Raw genomic sequence first — 19860 nt, 5'->3', positions numbered from 1 at the left:
GCGTGCCTCCTTATCATAAATTCATAAATGACCCAAATTCGTAGAATAATTGTTAACAGAATGCCATTTAAGTCAGATGATCCATTTAGTTTATTCAATATATTATTATCATGTCTGTACATGATTTTAAATTTCGCCCACGTTCTTCTTTCTCCCGCCCCCGATCCAGTCCTCTCGCTACTTTTGCTCGCCCCTTGCGCCATCCTCCCGCGGCTAACCTAAACAAAAGCTTGCTCGTAGGCTAGCTTAAGGAAGTCTGTTTATTCAATGAATTTCAATAGTGTAAGTTCTTTTATCAACGGAGAATAGAGGGTTCTTAAAATCTCTGCTGGGGGTCTTTTTAAGATAAATTACAAATAACTGCCGCGTATGGAACAGGGCACCCAACGAAAACATGTATTTGTAGAGGGCCACAGGGTTATTGACGTAAGCTGTCACGTGTTACCCTCTTTAAATAAAGTCGCTTAATTATTTAAGCAAACACTGTAATTTCTGTCTCCAGGCAGGTTTGCAGGTTTGTGTAAGCTAACATAATTTCCGTATACAGAAAATGTTAGGGAACACAATCGTATTATCGGAATTTTTGTACTGCTTTTGACCTAAAACAAAAAGCTAGCTACCTTTCAGTTCCAGATTAAAACTAGCTATTTACCCCGTTGAAAACGAAAAGGGTTTAGCTGTTCATTTGTTGCAAAAGTGTTAGGTGGCATTTCGTCAATGAAAACGCTAGTTTTCTTCACAGCTGAATCGGAATTTCTGAGATGAGTGGGTGTCTCTGATGGAAACGTAATAAAGGATTAAACTGTTCGATCCATGACAACACTTAACAGCGTTGAACACAGAGATCATCTTGGATGTTTGTCTTTAATTTTTGATGAAGTTATCAGTAGTCCCTGTCAGGCTATGATGTCGTATACAAAACTTCTCTGCCCAAGAAGTTTCGCTCAACTGCACGAAGCCGCGAAATAGGCCATTTTACAGTTGGGTGCTTAGTGACCTGGCCTTAGATTGGAAGCGAGGTTGTGGGTGACCTAATTTTCTTACAGACCTCACAAACTAGTTAGCATAAGAACAACGGGATCTACATATGAAAAGCAGTGAGGTTTGTACCAAGACAAAGTCACCTCCCAGCCTCGCTTACCATCCAAGGCCAGGTCGCTTAACACACAACTGTAAAATGGGCTATTCACAAAGTAATGCATTCAAGGTGTTTCGTTGTTTACTGGCTCGGACATAAAAGACGGGGCCATAGATCGATAACTTGTTGTTCTCGCGAAAGGCGTTAAAACTACAATATTGTTTATATAATTCTTTTTATTCAAATATAGTTTCCTGGGTGAACAAACCTGTGTCAGATTCAACGGGGGTGTTCTCATTGTATCAACAACCATTGTTTGCCATTCTATGAATATTCCACAAAACGAATCAAGAAAAAAGAAAAATGAATTCATTAATAGATAGAAAGACGAGGTGTTTTCAGCTCTTGATACATCGAGAATCTCCCTTGGATATATAGTACCGTCAAAGCCCTCAGCAAATATTCTGTGCAGCAACTCCGTAATTTAAATCTATTTTACTAACGCAACCATTTTAAATTGTTGCTTTTTTTCATTTTCTAACAAGTATTAATTAGTGCAAATTTCGCTTCAAAAGCGCACCATCGTTATGGAGCAAACTTCTACAAAGAAAGTACGGAAAGTAGAATTTTTACGTTAGATATGGACGTTCTAGCATAGCGGTTAGCGCGTGATGTCTTTTATAGCTATAAATAGAGACAGACCATGCATTCCAATAATATAATCCGCACCTTTAGTGTCGTTTGCGAAGACCTCCACTAACATTAAACGGTATGTTTAATATTTATCACTTCAGCTATAGTAATTTTCTTTCCTTTAGTTTCTGGAGAACTTTAGGCGGTATAGCATAGTATAGTTGATACACTGTATTACAATAGTGTTGTTTGGGGTATTGAAATACTGAATTGCTTAGTGTTCACATTGGGTAGACAAAATATTAGAGCCGTGGTGTTAATTTGTAATCATATATGAGCTTTATTTTATGCTAAACAAATATTAATAATTTTCTATTTGGCTTAGCGCATTGCGTGTTTAACTTGTCACATCCAGTGCGCGTCCAAGTCGAACGTTACGCTGTAAAAGACGTCAACCTGTCGACCTTTGAAATGTCTTTAAATCAGGATTTTTCTGTTTGTTTACAAAATACATGTAAAAAACCAAAGCAAAACATCCACGTTAACAATGTTTCGCTCGCCGAAGGCGCTACAATGCAAATATCAGTTCAGATGCGTCTTTGTTAAAATATCGTTTCGAGGTATTTTAAAAACAAAAAAGTGTCGGATTTTTTAAAAGAATCCATTCTATACAAAGCTACCAAAATTCTTTTTGTTACCCAATTCGAGTTTTTAGTACTAATTTATAAATTTACGTACTGACTTTCAGCTAACCCAAGAGGTTGTTCTTTTAAAGTGTCGTTTTGCCAATCAATCAATTCTTCATGCCAACCGTGCTCCATGAAAATATAAATTAGAAGTATTTAACTGATGAGAACAGGTTCATCAAGGTCCTTAAACTTTAATTAAGACACTCCTAAGGTCTTGCATCTTTCAAAGCTTGACGCTAATATTCGTTATTGTGTTTATTCTACATTAGCGGAGTCCGCCATGTTCTCAAAGATCGTCACCATTATTTTTGCTGTGAGTTTTATCTCTGTTACGTGTGGGTTTGTAATCAATGCTAAGCTGCGAGTCCTTGAACCTATCTTGAAGTGTTATGATACTGGAAATAAAGCTGCTGTATTGGCCTTCGAGAAGGCTACGGAGGGGCGCCAAGATACCTTTGCTGATGACCTAAAACTGACTTGCTCATCTATGGAGGTAAGCCATTAACAGCTTCGACTGATCAATGAGATAAAACCTTGGCATGATCAAAAACAGCTTGATAGCAAGTGAACGCCAGGAAATAACTAGCGGCTAAACACCCGGGCTGGGGGAGGGGAGAAGGGGTATCCCTCGGAATTTTTGATGGGGATGTACGGGACGGTTCACTAAAAACCTGACCCTATTTCAGACCAAAGTATGTATTTTTCCGGTAGCCATTTTCAGACCCGGTCTTTAGAATCCATACCCGTTTTTAGACTTTCCGACCAGAATTTTTAAAATCGGTCTATACCAATACCCTAGGACTAGTAGCGGCCATTAAATTATTGTCTTCTGATTGTTTTTTCAAGGCAAAATCGAGAAGATTTAGTAATATTGCTTGATTGCTTTTGATAAAAGGGGATGATAGATGGCCAGAATCAAGCAAAAAGATTCCAAGCTTTCTGTTTCGTACTAAGCGCGATGCACCAATCACTCGACTACCACAAAACCACAGTTTCAAATTCAAACTAGGTAGCGCTTCATATGTAATTCGTTCCATTTTTTTTTACCTGATCGCTTTTCGGACAAATATATTGACAAATATTTTTAATTTCCTAAGTGTAAACATCTCAGAGTGCTTTTGTTTCTGCAGGAATTTGAGTCATGTTTTGCGGACGTTATTAAGGCAACGCCATCCCCAGTCCCAAAAGTTTTCTACTTCTATGCCGCAATAACATACCAGTCGAGCGTCCTTTTGAAGAAAGCCAATCTGTGTTCTGATATAACGTACGACGGTCTGAAGAAAATTACTGAGGAATCGGGTATGTTGGTAGACCTTAACCCTAGCTAGACAGGGGTGTTGGGCGGATTCTGCTAGCGGCAACCTTGAACCTGAATAACTTTTTTTTAACATTTAAGCAAACGCTTTGAAACTTCAGAGCTCTTTTGGAAGTTTATCCGGAAAAACAATGTTGCGATCGGTTAGCAGTTATCGAGTTTGATGTTACCATGGCAACCAATTTTTGACTGGCAGGTTTTTTTCCAGAAAATGGAAGAAATCTTTTCAAGATGGAGAAAATTACGCTTCTTGCTATAACTTTCATTAAGAGAGGATAACCTCTCTTGTTTTTATGTTTTTAGCTAATATTAGTGTTCCTTTATTGGTTTTCATTACTTTTCGTTGAATTTTGGCGCTTTCCTTTTGTTTTTGGTGAAATACAGAAATTCAAGATGGCGGATCAAAGATGGCCGCCATTTGGCATTTATGACGTACGTATTTACTCGATTAAGGTGGCACAGTTTGCGCGCACTTTACAGATTCTGTTAGTGATGCTATTAAGCGCGCACTAGGGTTGTGGTAAGCAAATACTATCGATCCCTCAATTTTATACCAAATGGATCACAAAGATAAGTTTTACTCTTAAAATAACTCAGTTTCTCGTTTGTGAATCCTTCTTCATTTATCGCCGAACAAAGAAAGTGAGTTCGCAATGAGCTAAGCCTTTTTGTACGCTTTTCATCTTTGCTGGGATATTAAAATCCACGCATGCGCATTTGAGCAAAAAACTGTGACTGGTTGTTTTAATGGAAATGAACTGTTTTCTAAGGAACCGATCGTTAGAATTTCGTGAAATTTGACAAAACGGTAGTTTTCTAAAAGCGTAACTCGCCTACAAACCAAAAACAAAATCTAACAGAGGGTTACTTCAAAAAACATTAAAGCGCAAAACCAACATTTACAGGAGATCTCTCTGTTAAAATAACATGAAAGCAGCATCACTATGTCAGTATTTTGTGAGTTTCTCTGGATACAAAAAAATGGAAAAAATCTAACGAGTGCATTTTCTAAGAATTAAGGAAAACCATTATTTGTGGACAGTTAATAGCTTGCTCCGTTGCCATGGCAACGGCACCTTGCTGAAGACCAATGCTGAAGTCTTGCTCAACAAGGAGTATCAAAATTTATTCCTTCTTTGTTAATCTTGCACCATGCTAATTTCGGGTTCTCAGAAGTACGTATTTTTTTAAATAATGTTTACCAACACCTGTATACTAGAAAACTGTGTTCGGCCACCTTAAATGCTGCAGATGGAAGCAAAATTACCAATAAACGTCGCATGGGAAACGCTAAAAATTTAATAAAAGCCGCGGCGCTCAATCGCGTAAATACGATAATTACCACATCGTATGACGGACCTCAAAGGAAACACCGTTTTATCTTGGGACGTACCATCTGTCTTCTAGGCCTCATTGTCATAGCTTTTATAAGCCATGTAGGGAAGGCGGAATCCTACCTCCGGCCCCAGAAGACAAGAAAAAGCCCGATCCACATAGGGTTAAAAAAGGAAAAGTCAACAAATCATTTTGAAAGATATGTAAAAAACCAACGGCACTGCAGGAAAGTACTGATCGGTGACTTTGAGCAGTAAAGGGTTTATCTACAGAGGCAAAATACAGAATCACGCACATAAACATATATGTTTTATTCAAGACGCAAGTAAAAAGAGATTAACAAATAAAAAAAACAATAAGAACATCTTGAGAGGAAGTTTTGAGGTTATCCCAATGCAGAAAAACTCATAAAGAAAAAAATTTAAAGCATAGCTGAAACAGTCATTTGAATGGTCACTCTTATGGTTTTCGTCCAGAAAATCGAAAGCTACCACCAAGTTGTATGGCATTATAAACAGTACAACAAGAAAATACGACACGGGAACTTTCTTTTCAATGGCCAAGATCTAGGATTTTGATCCAAAGACTTCAAAGTGACAATCACCTTGTACCGCTTAAAAAAACTGCTCAACAGGAAAGTACTGCTCAGTAGCTTTCATCTGAATGGTGACATTTAGGACTTATCTACAGACTCAAAAATGAGACCTACTTTTTACTGGACCACAGCACCACAGGAAAGTACTGCTCTGTAGCTTTCATTTGAATGGTCACATTTTAGGATTTCATTCATACACGCAACAGTAAGAACTACTTTGTATCGCGTAATAAACAGCACCACAGGAAAGTGCTGCTCAGTAGCTTTCATTTGAATGGTTACACGTTAGGTTTGCTTTTTGCAGACTCAAAACTAAGAACCACCTTGTACTACACCTTTTGTCCTTCATTATCAGGAAATACATTTTCATCAGTGTTAAAAATTAAATCATTAAAGCGAATGTGTAATCATTGTATGAAAATAGACAAACGTTTTAATTTTTGGTGTCGTCAATAAGGCGTTTTACATAGAGAAGAACGTTCATTAATGCGAATATCAGTTCAATTTAATGGAAATAACAAACTTTTAAGGTAATGAACAGACATTAGACGCTTCTTAATGTTCTTTAACGAGGAAAAAAATTTATTATAACAGAGATGCAGTCAGCGTAACAATCAAGCAAGTCTTAGCTCTATCCTTCAATCAACTCCCCATTCAAACATCGTGGTATATGTAAGTCTGCATAAACCTGGCAATTATCGTGTTCACGTTTCTCCTCTTCTCGCGGGGATCTTCAAACGCCCTAACTATCCTTTCACGATGCTCAAATGGAATAAGGTTTCGACGAACTCTGTGCTCCATTACTGCGAAACCAGTGTGCACATGTACAGCATCGTTTTTAAATTTAAGCATCGATATAAATCCATTGGGAAATTAGTCAGAATCCACGTAACTAAAAATCTTTTGTAGTTGAAATTTTATTCGCGCTATGGAACGTTAACCCTAGGTTAATGAATTTTCATTCGCACTAAAGAATGTTGTTTTCGATAAAACTCTATTCTAATTGGCCTTAATGAATCTTCCTTTCGATGCAAAACTCCTTAATGACTCTGCCACAAATTGTTAAACTGATTATACATTAATTTTATTGACCAATGTTTTCGCGCTAATGAAAATTTATTTCCTGATAATGAAGGGCAAAAGATGTATTTTATCTTTTTAAACAAGTAATTCAATTGCTAAGACTGCAATGTATGCATTATTCAATGAACGATTTCCTCTCTCTAAACAGTACAGGAAAGTAGTGCTCAGTAGCTTTCACCGATTAGTGTGGTCACCCTTTAGGATCCAATCCAGTGACTCGATAGTGAGAGCCGCCTTGTACAGCATAATACACAGCGCCACAGGAAAGTTTTGCTAACTTAAAGATAGCTTTCATTTGGATGATTTTGAGGTATAACGACTCTCTTCACATTAAGTGGAAATACGAGTTTTTTAGTGGAGGGGGAGAAGGTAAGGAAATCCTTCTATTTAAGCTTAAGCTTAAGCTTATCATGCCTCATTAAAAGTAATCAAGGAAATGTTTAAAAATAACGAGACATTGTAGGAAGCGTCTCTTCCATACCCCATGACTTTATTGCACTCTTCTCAATCATAGCTACGAGCTTCTCTGAAAAAGTTATCTTTACTTAACTTTGCTTGTCAGGTATACTGGAAGAAGAACAACTGTCCGACATTGGTAAGCGACTTTTACGTTTCCTAAAGTATTTAATAACTCTGCATCAAGTTTCTTTTGTTGTTGTTATTGTTATTGTTATTGTTTTTCTTGCGAGCCTCACTATATGAAGATTTCACTTTTAGCGGTTGAGTACAGTGTATTACTTTCCTCACTGCAACATTAACGTCCTTTGCCCATAGTTAAGAGGTTCCGTTTTATGGAATTTGCAGCGTGCTAAGTGAGTTATAGTAATAATAATCACAAAGAGCTCAAGGTGTTCCTCAGAAAAGGTGGACTGTTCACATTCTCCTATCTTTCCGTGGGATTGTCGAGATCGTATGCTTTGATCGATCTGCCGCCATCTTGGTTTGTAATGACAAGCGCAACCTGGGGAGAGCGGAAAAACTCCGTATTTTTGGCGTTAATAATAATAATAATAATAATAATTTATTGATTTATTAATATAGTTACGTTCTCTCCAGGTTGAAAAATTATATGGGAACAATTTTATGTGGTAGGGTATACGCCAGTGTTCATTGAATTTGATGTTACCAAGACGCCAATCTTATAACAGGCAGGTTTTCAAAAACAGCTCTTGTTTTGCAATGACGAAAACTTATCTTTCTCAAAGTACCTTTCACGTTTTTAGCTAGTTTTAGTGTTTTATATTAGTTTTCATTACTTTTTGGTCATTTTTTTTTTGAAGTTTTGGTGGAAATAAAAAAATCCAAGTTGGCGGATCCAAGATGGCCGCCGTAAGAATTCATGTCGTAATTGCACGTCACATGGCGTCATCACTTCTCATCGCGGAGCTCAAAGGAAACAACTTTGCACTTACTACTGTATTTACAATTTATCCTCCAAGTGTCGTTGTCATAGCCTTGATACTCTCGGAGTATTAAACAAGGGGAGTGGGTGTGAAATCCACCGTCCTTCAACCACGAAAGGCGAAAAGATGCCCTGCTCTAGATAGGTTTACACAAAAATTTAATATAAAGACATATTTATCTCCCAACAGAGAATGACGACTACGTAAAGTGCGCTGGTGACGCCCTGGAAAAATGCATGGTTGATGACATTGAGCTGCTTGACACTGATAAAGAAGTCAGTGACTCAGAGGATTACGTGTACATCGAGTGCATGTCGAAGGAAGCCGAGACCTGCCCTGCAGAAATTTTGCGTCATGCCGTGGAACAGTTACAAGCATACAAGAGACATCTGAAGCAGTTGGGTGAATTGGAAGAGCTCGAGGATTAGAGAGATCAAACGTTTGTTCCGTTTGTCACCGTGTAGCGGCAGTGAAACTAAATTATTATTCCATGGTGAATTTTAAGGTGCTCAAAATGCTTGTGCTAGATAGGAGTATGACGAACGTGGGAAGATACCCCCGTTTTAATCATAACAAGCAATACTGACCAGCGTGGTATTGATGTAGTTGTATTCAGTGCAAAGGTCGTTACTCCACTGTAATATTGTGAAGCATCCATTAAAACTAGCAGTTGATTAGCGCAAATTTCTCTCTCTCTGCCTCTGACTGCGTCGCTGTCTCTATTTTTATAGCTCTCCGTCTGTCGGTTGATGTTCAAGTCCAGGGATCTAGCCATGACAAATAACTTTCCATAAGTCTCGTTCAATTTTACAATCAGTTCAACTATTATGGCTGCCTGCAATTTGAGGCGAGCTCTGAGTCGTTCTCACCCGTTGAGATCATCCATTCGACCGTCGAGTCAAATTGTTTTTCAATTTCAACCGTTGGGACAAAAGAAAACTTATCGAGCACAATATTAAATTGTCGTGGCTCGTTGACGCTGAACGTCCTTCGAAATGTGTGTGTATTGGTAAAAGGTGGCCAGCGATTTCTGAGAACCTAAAAAGGAGAATTACACATGCTTGGAAAAACTGACCGACACCTGCACTCCAGCAATTATGAAATACGTTGTAGAGCTGTTGCATGAATTTGAATAGTCAAAGTGGAGCTTGCGGGTGATGTCCTCTTACAATCTCAAAAGGGAAAACATCAGTATGGCGATACTCTGTGCCAAGATCCTTTCCCGAAATAGAAAATATTGAAAAGTAAAGCCGACATGAATCGTATCGATGGTTTTTTTTAAATGCTCTACGTGATCGTGTACTTTTAATCCAAAGGGTGAAAGCCACCCTAAAACAAAATTGAATTTAATGTCCCGCAAAATGTTTTGATGTGCTGCCGATCCCTAACATTATTTTAAGTTTCCCGGTTAACTTGAACATTCTCCCGATTCCCAGAAATTTCTTCAAATTCCCGGAACACTCTTTCCATTCTCTCGAAACAGGTCTTTCAGTAGAGTCGACCTCCCCCTCCCCCCCACCTCCTGTAATTCAAAGGGCTCTTGGAGTAGAGAGCTTGATGTTTTACCACAAGCCCATGCAGCGTTGTCGTGTAAAAGAAATTAAACACGTTTTCTCACTGTCTAAATAACCACGAAACTAGCCTGCCCGCAACTGCCTGCCTCGGTGTTTTAAAGTCAATGCCACCCGGTGTCTCGTGGGACTTCATCTGCCAATTTAAGCAAACTATTCCTGCTCTTTGGTCCTTCTCGCCAAGTTACGCCGTTCTGGGATTTCAGAATGTGTTTTACCCACCCACCTCCCCTTCGGCGACGCGTCCTACTTCTTCCTTTCTCTGTCTTACGACCCTATATCTTTGCAAAATCTCGCCTCCCATAACTTAATTTAGCAAAGGCAGTTAGTGGTTGTAATGACAGTAAAAATGGCGTATAACCCGCACTATACTTGCCTACAATTTGATAATCTAGCACGATTGCCTAATGTAACCAACGAAGGAAAAGTCAATGGACAAGTTGACTGCAATCTTGTGCAGATAACGGCTGCGTTTGGGAGAGTAATTTTAATCGAGTAAAATGAACACTCCATTTACTTAACTGTGTTGAATATAGAGAAGCTTGGGATTTTGCTTCTTTTGATGGAATTATTAACTCTTTTTGTCAAGCCATGATGTGAGTTGTTGCATACTCAACTCAGCCCACAGTCGGGATTGCGCGTCTTAGACATTTACTTAATTGAATCGAAAAAAAAATTTATAAATAAGCGTCCAAGCCGCTGTTTCGCGTCTCTGGCTAAACAAACATAAAAGGCGCCAACTAATCAATCACGAAGTTATGATGACTTTAGCTATAAATAACTGAAGCCCAATAAAACAATCTACGACACTTTCTGCGGTTTACTTGTTGATCAGACTTCAGTCTAATCATAATAATTCTTGCGTACAGTTGGCTACACTGAACGGTAGGTTTTTTGTCAATCGTTTATCTGTTTATTTGTTATCTTGCTTGCTTATCTGATTTGTCCTCGTATTACCTCCGAGGAGGTAATACGAGTCCCCTAATTAAAAACGACTGCGGGGGAGGCTACTGTTTCGCGTCTCTGGCTAAACATAAAAGGTGCCAACTAATCACTCACGAAGTTGTGATGCCTTAAGCTATAAATAACCAAAGCCCAATAAAACAATCTACGACACTTTCTCCGGTTTACTTGTTGACCAGACTTCAGTCTAATCATAATTCTTGCCAACAGTTGGCTACACTGAACGGTAGGTTTTTTGTCAATCGTTTATCTGTTTATTTGTTATCTTGCTTGCGAAAGCATTGTTTAATCAAATCATCGTGCAATTGGCAAAATATCCTGCGTTTGGGCCTGTTATAAAATAATTAATTCAATCAGTCTTGCCATAGTTGAATTCAAACACAACTAGATCCCACTTTGTGCCTCGTTACCACGCATCACAAATTACCCGATTTCGAGGAGTAATTGGTGATTACCTCACCGCCTAATCTTAGTTTAGATACTTGCCTACAATTTGATAATCTAGCACGATTGCCTAATGTAACCTGCGACGGAAACGTACAATGTTTACGTTATTGCTTCATCTAATGAACCGTTTAACATCAATGGACAAGTTGACTGCAATTTTGGGCAGATAACGGCTGCGTTTGGGAGTGTAATTTTAATCGAGTAAAATAAACACTCTATTTACTTAACCGTGTTGAATAAAGAGAAGCTTGGGATTTTGCTCCTTTTGATGGAATTTATCGACTCTTTTTGTCAAGCCATGATGTGAGTTGTTGCATACTCAAATCAGCCCCACAGTCGGGATTGCCGTCTCAGACGTTTGCTTAATTGAATCGAAAAAAACAAAAACAAAATAAGCGTCGAGGCCGCTGTTTCGCGTCTCTGGCTAAACATAAAATCAATCACGAAGTTGTGATGCCTTTAGCTATAAATAACCGAAGCCCAATAAAACAATCTACGAGACTTTCTGCGGTTTACTTGTTGACCAGACTTCAGTCTAATCATAATAATTCTTGCCAACTGTTGGGTACACTGAACGGTAGGTTTTACTTAGTTAATGTAAAATTTCTTTTGTAGTTTCTCAATTAACTTCAAGAGTCTAGTCTAGCGTAATCTGTACGACCGTCTGTACAAAACAGTGCAGCGTTGTATTGTCCAGCGTACACGAGAGTGCCGAAAGGTTAGAAACTCAGTTAAACAACCTTAAACAGAAACATGCAGCGAGAACATATGTTTAAGTCTGGAATATTGTTCTCCTGTCATTGTAGATCGTTTATGTCCATCTAAGCTAAAAATTTAAGTTGCAGAAAGTTTAATTTAGGGTACGTAAACTTAGTCCCCGAGCTATCACGGTTGGCTTTAGTTTAAGTCTAGGCCTTATTTAGTATTACGTTTTAACGACATATTTACCTCTTCGTAAACGAAAGGCATTAGCTTTAACAGTATCACAAATTTCTGAACTGACATGTTGCCTTAGAACACTTTTGATTTTCTTTACTCGGTTTGTCTGTGTTTAACTTAACTTACTCAACAGGCTATAATTAATGCGGCGCGTCCAAGCCGTGTCGCTTCACTGGGCAAGCGTTAGGTTTGTTTACACTCGATATGCAAACTAGTGATAATCAAGGATTAGTAAGTACTAGTAAGGTGTGTTCGAACCCTGAGTCTGCAATCTTTTCACCGCTAAGCATGCGTTAATTACCATGCCACGAGCGGCATATATACCACTCATGACCACTTACAAAATTCATACGAAACTACATCCGGGACCTGAGTGTGTCAATTTTCCATATCGGCACCAGTGAGGCGATTGATGACGTCATTTCCCACTTTTTTACGGTTGTTTGTGCAAGCAGCCAGTCAAAAATGCGAGCCATAGATTTGTCTATATAATAAAACGAAAATTACGCGGTGGCTTGAAGATAGGAGTTTTATTTTCTCGTGTTAGGGACCGTTCATTTTTTATGAGCATGGGGGGGCTGGTGGGATTTGGTTAATTGCCACTACGAAACTGTATGACCCCCCCCCTAGCATGCAATTTTTTTCCACATGGCCCCCCCCCCCAAGCAGAAACTATTTTTTCTGATGACCCCCCCCTCCTCCCGCCCAACCAGAAACAACTCATACTCCTAACTTTAGCAAAACGCTTATGTACTGTTTATATCAAAGATAAACGTAATTGTTACTGTGATTTCTTTACAGTACTATTATAAAGTTACCGTTCTCTGCTTAGGTAAAGATTTCTCTTGTTTAAAAAAAACGTTTTATAGATAGCAATACGTTTAAATTACTCCCCCCCTTCGAGTAGAAACAATTAATACACGTACAGATCTGACTAACAAAATACGGATCGAAGCATACCACTCAACGATTACGAGTCATATTAAACAGAAAGAAAGGACACACAGATATAAGGCGCGTAGGTAAGGGTTAGATAGGGGTGTTTGTTGAGCGCCGGAGGCGCTCTTACTAGGGGGGTCCGGGGGCATGCTCCCCCGGAAATTTTTGAAAATCTAGGTTCCCAGAAACCTCATTTCCTGCATTTTGAGACCCATTTTAGGCAAATCACAAATTTGTTTTACAGCAGCTTTTTAAGCTATATACATCATTTCTGCGGCATAATTGTCTCAACTTAAACAAGAAAGTTCAGTGTACATTCCGCGCCCTGTCAAGTTCTGATAGCTATTCGATCAGTGCTGATAGTCATACACCAAGCTGGTAAACTGCATCATTCTCGGGTGTAGGCCTTCAAACAAATTGACTATCTCCTCAAGATTGACAGGGCATATCATACTTGATATGCATTAGAACCAGGGCGGACATTCTACTCTCTCGCATGGTACACCTCATGTAGTTGTTCAACCTCCTCATTGTGCTTTTTCTTCCGCCATTATTGATCTTCAAAGGGGGTTCGTTCGAACCCCCCCCCCCCCCTCCTACACGCCTAGATATTAAAGTACTGCTATTAAAAATGACAGTTACAAGCTTTTCTGAAGATGGCCTACGGCTCAGATTTACCGTCAACTGAAGTCACCAACAACAGTTCCATTATTAAAAACTAATCTGGATGTTCACACTAGGCATACTACTGAGTCTACTGATACTCCTGGGTTCAAATAATTTACTAATCAACAGTCTTTATAAAAGTGAGTACTATTAAACAGAACATTAAACAATCTATTGATATAGTTCTGAGTACAACCACTTAATAGAAAACTACTCCCCCACGGGTGATTCAACAGTGAGACTGTTACGTTTTTATATTAATTTGAACTTGTACAAACATAGGTGTCTACTTCAGTTTATACTCATTATTGCTTTTCCAACAGATATGCTTCATTTCCTCCGTTGTTGTTAATATGAAATGCAGATTTCGACCTCAGTATGTAAAACAAATTAAAAGTGGTTAGGAAAATCGTATCAAATAAAATTGAAATAATATTCAATTTCTTCATCTGTTTCTGTGTTGAGCCACTTTCAATTTCCCCTACTAGCCAATTATTGCTGGTGACCCCCCCTCTTTCACAATTTTTTTGGTAGCCCCCCCCCCCCCCTTTAGTGCCATTTTTTTCTCGTGGCCCCCCCTAAATCCCACCAGCCCCCCCCCCCCCCCCCCATGCTCATAAAAAATGAACGGTCCCTTAAAAACAACATCGGCCACTCGAAAATAAAATTCATATCTCTGTGCCACCGTGTAATATCAACTATGTCTTCACATAATGACATTGAGTGGAGAAATATAAAAGGTGAATTGCTCATTTGTAATCAGATATGAGCTACATTCTATGGTAAAGAAATATTTTAATATTTGTCATCGATTTGGCTTATATTGCGTGTTCAACTTGTCACATCCAGTCGCGTCTAAGCCAAATGTTTCGCTGTAAAAGACGCCAACCTGTCGACCTTTAAAATGTCTTCAAAGCAGGGGTTTTCTATTTGCTCTAAAAATGCAAATATTAATTAGTTCAGATCTATGCTTCTAAACTATTAATAATCATAGATTGGGGAGTGCGTTCGATGATCTCGATGCCAGGTTCTCTCTCCTTTGCCTCTGCAAAAATCTGCTGGGGATGCCAGATGGGCGTCTCAAGATCGATTCATTCACAGCAATCAACGTTATCCCATACAACCAGTCTGTACCATGAGTGCGTTGTTTCTTCGTCAAACATAAATATCGCTTTAAGGTATTAAAAAAGTGTTGAATTTTATAGCAGAATCTGTTATATACGAAGCTAGCAGAATTCTTTAACCTCATTTGTATTTCAGCACTAAATTTACTGACTTTCAGCTAACGTAACACGTTGTTCTGTCGCTTAATCAATCAATCAATCAATCAATCAATCATTTCCTCGTGCCAGCCGTGCTTCATGAAAATATGAATAAGCAGTGTTTAAGCCTGGTTTTCACTAGGACATAAGCAGAAGCAGAAGCGGAAGCACAAACGCTGCTTTAGCAAGTGATAACACCAGTTCCATAAGCATACGCATAAGAAGAACGAACACGATCGTTCTTCTTGTGCTTATGCTTATGTCACAGTTTTCACTAATGAGAACAGTGGCGACATATGCACCGGCACAAGACAGTCAACCGTTTCGTTCGCGATCTTGCTCAACAGTGCGAGGGGAGCTGGTATCGAGAGCTCTGTCAAAAAAATGGTCTTCTACGCCTGCGTCTGTCCTTATGCTTGTGTAACCAGTGTTCTCACTTGCTTATCTTTATGCTTATGCCCATGCTTATGTCCTGGTGAAAACCAGCCTCTTAACTGATCTATGAGAACAGATTCATCGAAGAATCAGTTTTGAACAAAATCATCTCAGACATGACTCTGAAGTTTGCAAAGGTTCTTAAACTTTAAGAAAGACAGTTCTGGGGGTCTCGCACCTCTCAAAACCTGACGCTAACATTTGTTGTTGTGTTTTTTCTACAGAAGCAGAGTCCGCCATGTTCTCATGATCAAAGATCGTCACCATAACTTTTGCTGTGAGTTTCATCTCTGTTACGAGTGGGTTTGTGATCAATGCTAAGCTGCGAGTCCTTGAACCTATCTTGAAGTGTTATGAAACTGAAGATACCACTGCTGTATCGGCCTTCGAGAAGGCTATAGAGAAGGAACATAAAGAAACCTTTGCTGATGACTTGAAACTAACTTGCCTATCCATGGAGGTAAGTAAACAGTTTCAACTGATAAATGATGAGACCAGATCAAACCAGAATAACAGGAACTGAACGCGCAAATAACCAGCCGCTAACTAGCAGCTATCAGTGTTTCGAAATGTTCTGAATATTTGTCATTCTAGGCTGCGACCATGCGACCATCTTTGGATATTCATAGAACATATTGCAGACGAGGAAAAAGTCAAATCGGAGGGGGGGCGGGCGGGGTAGCGGCGATTTCACCAAGAAAAGTACGGAGAAAAAGTAAGAGCCCCTGAGGACTCGACGATTGGGCATAAAATTGATGACATGCTAATTTGTGCAGTGTGTATGCTAAATTATGTAGAGTGATCCCAAGCGTCTTGATTCGTTTTAAATGCGATACACCGCCAGTCACTCGACCAACACCGTCAAAACCACAATTTCAAACTGGGTAACGCTTCATACATAATTCGTTCCAACTTTTTTCCTGATCGCTATTCGGCCAAAAGCATCGACAAATAGTTTTAATTTTCCTTAATATTAACTTTTTATGGAGCCTTGTTTGCTTGACTTGCAGAAATATGAAGCATGTCTTGCGTACGTTATTAAGGCAAAATCACCGCCAGTCCCAATCGTTTTCTACTTCTATGCTGCACTGGCGTACCAGACGACCTTCCTTTTGAAGAAGGCCAATCTGTGCCCACATATAACCTACGATGGCCTGAAGAAAATAACTGAGGAATCAGGTATGCAGCTGATAGAGCTTATATGTAATCGCATGAGGCCGAGTAGAATTAGGAATTAATTTTCACGCGTATTTTCAAAGTTTTCGTTTTCGATGGCTACTCGGGCAATTTGCGAAAACTTTGAAAATACAAGTTAAAATTAACCCTTAATTCTACGAGGACTCATTGCGATTACGTGTTTATAACATAGAGGGAAATATTGTCTTAAAACTATCGAGGGACTTCGTAAAACAGTCAGCCTCGGCCTGGAGTAAAACACTCACCCGTAAGCAAAACAAACAAAGACACAATTCACCTGTTTTTTAGCGTACAAAACAGACAAAACGAGAAACGTTGATTGTTATGTAAATGTAATTTCGAGAAAATAATAGTTTAATTCATGAGCAAACTAACAACAATTTAACTAGATGTTAAGTATCAATAATTTTGATTCACCTGCACTGTGAAGCTTTCTACCGCGGAATGTCGCCTGATACCTAGCCGTAGGCCGAGTTGGCTAAAATCAGGGGATATTCCATAAGATTAAGCAGGATAATTGTTTTTGTTTTATTGTTCAACTCAAAGTACAGTTTTATTGCAGAAAAGTCCCCCCCCCCCCCCCCCCCCCCCACACACACACACACACACGACATACTAAATTACGTATATCGTAGGATATCTGTTGTGTAGTAGTAGGCATCTTTCAGTCTAGGGAGACAATGGTGTGCGCTCTTTTGGGTCAGTCTTTCTGTTGAGAGCAGCGCCGGATGTCGCTCAGCAGTCCAATCCTAGCATGGCAGTCTCTGCCACAATTGTTGCACGCAAAGTTCGATGGCTGGTTTGAGTCCGCGGTTTGCTGTCTCTCTTTACGTTGTGTCTGTTTGTTCTCCAGCTGAAGGTTCCTCTTCTCCTCTCCACTCCTGACACCATCACGTACGGCATGACACCAGCCGTCTCTGTTATCTGCGAGCTTTTCCCAGCTTTCTAGGTTGATGTCCGTCAGTTTAAGGTCCTGCTTGCAGACGTACGAACGGCGAATATTGAGTACCGACCATGACCATATTTGGAATAATAATCCCTCAGGCCGTCTGTCTAGTTTCATGATAGAGTTTAAGGAAAATTGACAAAAAATCACTGAGAAGACATGTAAAAACTAACAGTCCTACAGTAAAGTACTGATGGGTGAATTTTAAACAGTCTTCAGTAAGGAAGTGATTGTACCCAACGGAAGCGAAATTTGACAGTTATATTTTTTCGATTTTCGTACAAGAACAACATGAACACATGATCAAGCAAATAACAACAATTCTGTCATATACACTTTTGAAACTAAGGGAAATATTTCAAAGTAACGAGCCATTGTACGTAGAAAGCATTAGAGCCCTCCCTTCCACACCCCAGGACTCTATCGCAATCTTTTCAATCGTAGCTATGTGCTCCATTCTCTGAACAAGTTATCTTTTGTTTACTTTTAATAACTTTGATTTGCAGATATACTGGGGAAAGAAAATCTGCACGACATTGGTAAGGGATTATCTTTTTATTTATGAGATTGGTGCACACCGCTTTCGGCTCGTTGCAAGATAATATATATTGAACACATTTTTTACATTTCCTGAACTATTTCATCACTCTGCATCAAATTTATTTCTTTTGTTGTTCTTTTTGGATTTTATTTCTTGCGAGCTTCACTATATGAAGACTTCACTTTGAGCGGCTGGCTGAGTATTTCTTTCTTCACTGCAACATTAACGTACCTTGTCCATAGTGGTGGGATTCCGTATTACCGTATTTATTCGATTAACCGCCCACCTTAATTCGAATAGGGACCCACCATTGAGTAAGTGCCTACCCTTAAAGCCCAAAAACTGAATAAGCGCCCTTCCACCACCCCCTCCAAACAAAGAACATCTCTGTACTAGCCCAGGGTGAAGTAAAAGGAGCGTCAGTTGTGTTCCACAATTGGTTTTAGATACGGTAGTCAATGAACGTTTATATTGTTTATGGCTTGTTCATGTTAGCTCTTGCACTGTTTTGTCTTGTTGCCGCTTAATAAACTTGTTATTCCTTGTGTTTTTATTCTTTAATAACAACACAAGTGTTGTTATTCTTTAATAACAATTCAAGCAGATTCTCGAACAAAAGAGAGACTGCTTGCAGTCTACGTCCCCCAGCCACAAAAGACGAAATTAAAAGTCTTGCTCTGGATAGGGTTAATACTGAAATATTGACATATTTATCTCCCGATAGAGAATGACAAGTACGTAAAGTGCGCCGGTGATGCCGTGGAGAAATGCTTGATTCATCATGTTGACCTGTCAGCGTCTGCTAAAGAAGGCAGTGGGGATTACGCGTACGTCAAGTGCATGAAAAAAGAAGCCAAGACCTGTAAAGCACTCATTTTGCGGCACATGGTAGCCCAGCTGGAAGCATACAAGAGACACCTGGAGCGGTTGATGGAATTAGAAAAAATCGAGGGTCTGTGAAGAGATCAAACGTTCAGTTTTTCAAGGTTGTTACCGTGTAGAAGTAGTGTGCAATAGGCCTTATCTAGTTTTCGACGTCGTTTTGACGGTCTTGAAATAACAGTGTTTGTATGGACATCCGATGTCAAATAATTTTTATAAAACATCGCTTCTGAAAAATCCATGAATTGGAAAATTTAGACACTATACATTATACACATTTTACAGAAAATAACTGTGGAATGTAGCTGTGCTCAGAAAGCATCCAGTTGCGTTTTGACATTTCCATACATTAGTCTGTATTGCGAACCAGCCGTGAACTGCTTAGTACTAAAATTAGTTCGCGGGGAAAAAAAAATACAGGGAAATGTATGGAAAGTTCAAAACACGACTGGACGCTTTCTGGCACAGCTACATCTCTCAAATCCGTTTTCCTAGTGCCAAAAGTTTCCAATTCAAAAATGGCGTCGAAAACCGTGATAAGGCCTATTAGACAATAGTTTCATGGTGAATCCAACACTAGGGAGAAATATGACAAATGTGTGACATGTGCGTGCATTTCAAGCCTAGCAGATAATACTGACCGGCGTGATATTAATGTAGTTGTAGACAGTGCAAACATCATTAATCCACTGTAATACCGTTAAGCATCCATTAAAATAGCAGTTTAAAATTAGCACAAAAGTCTCTCTGTCTGTCTTTGTTTCTCTGCCTCTCTGCTCTATCTGTCGCTCGATGTTCAAGCTACAGTTGTTCAAGTTTCAAGTTTCTATATTTCCACATACTATTTTAAAACATGAATGCAAGGAACAGGGATTAGAAAAATGTGGAGGTGTGTAAACGAAAACCCATGGGGTTAAAAAGAGTTAACCCACCTGATCTCA

The 19860-nt window shown here is 39.2% G+C and overlaps 2 protein-coding genes across 6 annotated transcripts; both read left to right on the top strand.

Annotated features, from left to right (window-relative positions):
- Positions 1-892: 892 nt before the first annotated feature.
- On the top strand, positions 893-9034 carry LOC146462915 (uncharacterized). Of its 2 annotated transcripts, XM_085085054.1 has the most exons (5): positions 893-1557; positions 2670-2893; positions 3531-3699; positions 7291-7323; positions 8321-9034. In XM_085085054.1, the coding sequence occupies exons 2-5, from the start codon at positions 2681-2683 to the stop codon at positions 8557-8559; spliced, it is 654 nt and encodes a 217-aa protein (XP_084941180.1). In that variant the 5' UTR covers positions 893-1557; positions 2670-2680; the 3' UTR covers positions 8560-9034. The 2 variants fall into 2 exon arrangements, with proteins under 2 accessions (XP_084941180.1, XP_084941181.1); XM_085085055.1 differs by lacking the exon at positions 893-1557 and having other exon boundaries at positions 2573-2893.
- A 1778-nt stretch (positions 9035-10812) lies between these two features.
- Positions 10813-19660, top strand: LOC146462914 (uncharacterized). Of its 4 annotated transcripts, none has more exons than XM_085085065.1 (5): positions 10813-10891; positions 15578-15813; positions 16364-16532; positions 18003-18035; positions 18762-19660. In XM_085085065.1, the coding sequence occupies exons 2-5, from the start codon at positions 15808-15810 to the stop codon at positions 18995-18997; spliced, it is 444 nt and encodes a 147-aa protein (XP_084941191.1). In that variant the 5' UTR covers positions 10813-10891; positions 15578-15807; the 3' UTR covers positions 18998-19660. The 4 variants fall into 4 exon arrangements, with proteins under 4 accessions (XP_084941191.1, XP_084941189.1, XP_084941192.1 ...); XM_085085063.1 differs by having other exon boundaries at positions 10823-10891; positions 15584-15813; XM_085085066.1 differs by having other exon boundaries at positions 10854-10895; positions 15586-15813.
- The last annotated feature ends 200 nt before the right edge of the window (positions 19661-19860 follow it).

Source organism: Pavona decussata, unplaced genomic scaffold (assembly GCF_977016875.1).
Source record: "Pavona decussata unplaced genomic scaffold, jaPavDecu1.1 SCAFFOLD_184, whole genome shotgun sequence".
In the NCBI taxonomy this organism is placed as follows: domain Eukaryota; kingdom Metazoa; phylum Cnidaria; class Anthozoa; order Scleractinia; family Agariciidae; genus Pavona; species Pavona decussata.
Note: the sequence above shows the minus strand (reverse complement) of the source record. Positions and strands in the feature narration are given on the sequence as shown.